At 35.8% G+C, this 5104-nt stretch overlaps 1 protein-coding gene across 1 annotated transcript; it reads right to left on the reverse strand.

The window, feature by feature from the left end:
• Positions 1-387: 387 nt before the first annotated feature.
• Positions 388-2645, reverse strand: LOC134855258 (uncharacterized). Its single transcript, XM_063871723.1, has 2 exons — positions 2416-2645; positions 388-918 (listed from the first exon to the last, which is right to left on the reverse strand). Exons 1-2 carry the CDS (start codon positions 2552-2554, stop codon positions 518-520), a joined length of 540 nt encoding a protein of 179 aa, XP_063727793.1. The 5' UTR covers positions 2555-2645; the 3' UTR covers positions 388-517.
• Positions 2646-5104: the final 2459 nt, after the last annotated feature.

Below are 5104 nucleotides of genomic sequence, written 5' to 3' on the forward strand. Positions count from 1 at the left end.
ATCCCAAAATCATAGAGCATTTGAACGTACGTCTATCGCTTATAATTTACAAAAATAAAATAAATTCGAATATTAATATTCAATATACATTTATAATTTCATTTTTAAATTCACCAATTTAGCGTAAATATAGGTTAGTATATTTAATCTAATAGAAAAGAACGGAAGATAATCAGTTAAAATAAACAAAATAATTGTGCAGTAAAGTTACATTGCATTAATTTTCTATAGTGAAAATCAAGCATGAGAATCAATGACACACAATAATAATCTTATACAAGTAGTTGAGGATTCTGTGAACGTTATTCAAACCCCTTTATTGCAAAAATATATGGCGGAATCAATCCGTTATTCAAAGCTTTACCGTTGACATAGTTCGGCGTGGATGTGAGCTTATTTAATATATACCATAGGGGCGATTTGTTCCCAAGATCTTTTCTTATAATGTCGACTGAAATATTGCGCTTGAATTTCACCAGATTCACGAATTTTACTCAATTAACTAGATTATAAATCATTACTCATTGGTAATAGTATCTCTTAGACTGTTAGTCCTCGAGCTTTCAAGCTCATGTTCTTTTGAACTGCTTTTTCCCAAAGACGAGTTATAGGATTTCGATTTCTGTGAGTTTGAAGTTAAGAGTCTTTTTAGCAAACCTTTTTTATGCTTCTTTTTCGCGGTTTCATTTTCGCTTAAATTGCCGTCAAATGTATTGCTGTGTTTGAGCACTCGGTGGCTCTTTTTGCCATCATCATTTTTGCTCTTTTTGGTCCTGCTGTCTTTTTGGTTGCCTGGTGACGTCATGATTGGCAGTTGCGGGGAAGACTTGTGAGTTGAACTGCTCATTTGGTCGTCAGTCGAAATAGCCGACAATATTGAGACTGAACCGAGCGAAGTAGTTTCGTCAGTTTCCTGTCCTATAAAAACTGAAAAAATGATTAAAAATTTTCACGGATGCCTAACAGATCTATTTTTTTTAAATTATAGCGTTTTAAATAACCTAGGCGCCAAGAAAGTACAGATAAAATCCAAAAAAAATAGTCATTTTTAATTTCAAGTAAAAATCACGTTCGAAAAAACTTATCTATACAAAGAAAAAACTCTGAATCACTTGAAGGCAGCCCATACCCCAGATTTTCCGAACACTCTCACCCAGGGGCGGATTTTGGGGGGGGGGTGGCGTACGCGTCCGCGTCCTCCGCTCAGGGATTCGACCCCCTGCCGACCCAAAGGGTCCCCCCTTTGCACTATTTTGAGATATCCATATTTGGTGACGGACGGACCCTGAAATTTTTCTAAAGGCCCCTCCGGCGCCAATATATGATAATTTTGAGGGATAAAAGTGCCCAAAAATGACTTTCTCCGAAATTTTGCCTGCCCCCCCACTACTTCGAGAAAATCCTAGATCCACCCCTTCTCTTACCGTCAACTTGTCCATATTTAGTAAACATACCATTATACAATGACTAACTCTAAAATCGCATCAAACCGAGACATATCAATTTGGTCGGGATATCTTTAACACGGTCAAAATTTTCCTGGATATTTCAAAAATTTCGCCGAATCATTCATATTATAGGCCTTAGGACAAAATATCTCGATTTTAGTTATCCATATTGGACAAATTAGTGATTTTGAAACAAATAAAAAACAGCGATTGCACCTAAAATAACTTTTTCATCTTCAGCTCAAGAACTTATATCTTTCAGTTTGAATTAAGAACTCCATCAAAAAACGCTGGCAAAAAGGTCGAGCTTAGTCTGAAAAAAAAATCAACCCGACAACAACTATTTCATCACTTTCTGTGATAGTCGAAACGGAATAATCGCAATGGACTGTATCAACACTTAAACTCGATTGTACTGGATTTATATGCATATACAGCAGCAAAACTGATCTGAAAATGTGTGACTTCAGTTGAAAAAAGAACTCGTATATTGACACAAGCATAAATCAAAAGTTTCAACGATAAAAATTTGACTCCAAAACAAAAAAGAGATTAGATAAGGAAACAGTTTTAATCAACTCGAAGAAACAAGGATAGGCGGCTGCTGTTCAAGTGGCACATATTGTTCTTTTTTTTCATCTTTTTGAGCACGATTTCATGTTACTATTTGGGAAGGCGTTGAGGTAGACGCAGGAGAAAAATTAGTCTCGACCGTCAAAGCTGATATCCTCCCGTATACGTGATGAATAAGTAACTAATTTAATTGAAAACTCAAAAACGGAAAAAAAATTTCAATTCTCAAACCCCCTCCTCCAGAGTAAAATTTAGCTCCAGCTCTTACTCGAGCCCCTGCTCACCCCCCCCCCCTTTCCCCGGGCTGTTTTTATCTCCGCACATCTACAATTTTTAAGGTAGTCGTGAAACGGATCAGTATTTTGAAACACTTTGCGTGTGTATTTTGACTAACCCGTTGAAAAGCGCTTCTCTTTCGAAATATTGAACAATCGGCTACTAGTTTCACTTCCTGCACTCCCAGCACCCGTAATTGTAGACTCATTGTCTTCTGCAAATGAGACAGTCGATTTCGAATTGGGTAGTTTGTTCATGCCACTTGCAACCCCAGCCACACTTGAAGGCGTTGTTACACTTGAGATAGTCCCCGTGTTCACGCCGCTACCATTAAGAAGCTCTCCTAAATGTTTTTTAAAAACTTGAGGGGAAGCTTTTGTTACATGTCCTAAGACCAGGATAACAAACTGGTCGACGAAGAAGTAGTAAATTAGTCAAAACTTACTTGAAATAACTCAAAATGGGCAGAAAACAAAGGACAAATAACAAGCGACCAGAAAAATTGACACTAATTTGACAAAAATTTCTGTGCCGCAAATAACTTTTTGTAAAAAAAGCAAAAAAGTTTTTAAACAAAAAATGCGTTTTTTGGCACACGCTACCTTTCAAAAGAAGTACATATTGGCTATCAGTCGGTCGAGAATGGAAAAGGCTACAGAGGGAAAAACCTAATTTTTTTTTTTGAGGAACATAAAACTGGCGAAATACAAAATACTAATTGAAGAAAATAATACTCTCAGCAATAAGGTTATCGTTTTCTTGGAATTCAAATAACAAAACTTAACCTCTATGGTCAATTTTTTACAAAAAAGATAAAACAGCCACCCTCTTCAAAAATTAACTAAAAAAACATTCTCGAACATTTTTCAACTCGGATAACAAAATTCATTTAAGCTATTTGAATTTCAAGAAACTTTTATGATTGGCCCTTTTAACACAAAGGCAACGAGGCAACTGGCAAATACAAGCGATAAAACGCCAAAAAAGTAGCTTTAAGAGGTTGAAAAAGGAAAACACGGATAGCCGGTTTTTTTTGCAAGCAGCGCAGAACTTTTTTTTCAAATTAGTGTCGTTTTTTTTTCTGCGTGGTGTGATTAAAAAAATTAAGCATATTCGACAGTCATAAAAACAGACCAAAAGAAAATCAATTTTTACCAGAGAAATTACCAGAAAAACAAAAAATTATATTTGTCAAACTTTTTTTGCAGTTTTTGATTACTAAAATGGAGCTGACAAACTCCAAAAACTAACTTTACGCGAGTAAGCCTTAATTTCAACGGTTTAAATTAGGCATAAACAAGCTATTGTAAGCCTGCACAACCACCTTAAGCTCAAAATTAGGGGAAAAACATTCAAACTAGACCCATTCCAATGATTAATCTTGGTACCTGATTGGAAAGCAAAAAAAAATTGAACCACACTCGAATTCAAAGTTCTTCCCCATTTTTCATACGGTGGGAACAATGGGGGAAAACGTAAACATAGGCGTTGAACAGAAAACTTTTGCTATCTGTTTGACATTTTTTACATTTAAGCTTTGATAATATGTCATCATACGGGCATATTACAGAAAGAACTCAAAATATTGTTTGTAAAGTTGTCGACACATTCAGTGCATTAAAGCTAAAAATCAACCCTGACAAGACGAAAATTCTCATGTCCAAATCTCAAAGATATCACTTTGATCTTAGAGCTTTGTCGCTAAATGGAACGGAAGTGAAGATAGTAGACGAAATCATCTCACTAGGCGTGAAAATTATTTACGGCTCACTAGTTCCGGGCTATTTGAAAAGTCTTATAGTCTTAAACAATCAGGAGACAGTACCAGATATCAACAACTGCAAAACACCTGTCAGGAAAAACATTTTCAGTTAGCTGGCCGCGTCCTTGGAATAACCTACCAGTTCAACAACGTGAGACTCGAGATATAACATTATTTAGACGGAAGCTAAAAGTAAACTTTTCCGAGCCGCTCATCGCCTAGACTAGTTTATCAGATCTGAGTGCAAACTAGACAATCTGGGAGAATTAAACCGATGAATTGTTACGTAAACGAAATTTTATCGTTTCAAAAGACCATACCGCAAAATTATCGGGCTCTCAGGATCCAAGAGATGGCCTAACTGCGTTCTTGGTGCGTCTCGTGTTTATGGTGTTTATTTTCAAATTAATAACACTATCTGGTTATTAATAAGCTGGGAATTCAGGAAAAAAAAACATATCATTAAGACTGATATAAGTCAGAATAACTTTGTTCTTTTACACTAAAGCAAAGAAAATTAAGTAAACTTAAAAATAAATCAAAGTCAAGCCGCGAAAACATCATCGGGACCTGTAAAGCCGCGAAAAAATCATCGCGACCTGTATAAGTGACAATCACTTAGCTTATATTTCACACTTGATAATATATATATGATAACCAATTTTAGATCACTTCAAAATGACCTGAAAAGCAGATCGAGAACAGGAATATTCGATTAAGCATTCAAATTGCAAAAAATGATCCTTTCACACATTAAGACACAGATGCGAAGCTGCAAGAAGTCAAACAAGTGAAAAAACTATGAAAGGTAGCTATAAAAAAGTGGAGATTAAAAAAGGAAAGGCTAAAACTAACAAAATCATCTCTTATGTGTCGGAACCGAACCCCCGACCTGATAAATAAGAGTCACTCGTCCTAGCATCTGCGCTCTGGCCGCTTGGCAATTTTCAAACATAACCGCTAATAAACCAGATATACAGCTGTAGCCGTTTTTATCTAAAAACTATTTGTAACTTTTGATTGTATTTTATGTATTTTTCGAAAT

This window comes from Symsagittifera roscoffensis, chromosome 10 (assembly GCF_963678635.1).
Source record: "Symsagittifera roscoffensis chromosome 10, txSymRosc1.1, whole genome shotgun sequence".
Classification (NCBI taxonomy): domain Eukaryota; kingdom Metazoa; phylum Xenacoelomorpha; order Acoela; family Convolutidae; genus Symsagittifera; species Symsagittifera roscoffensis.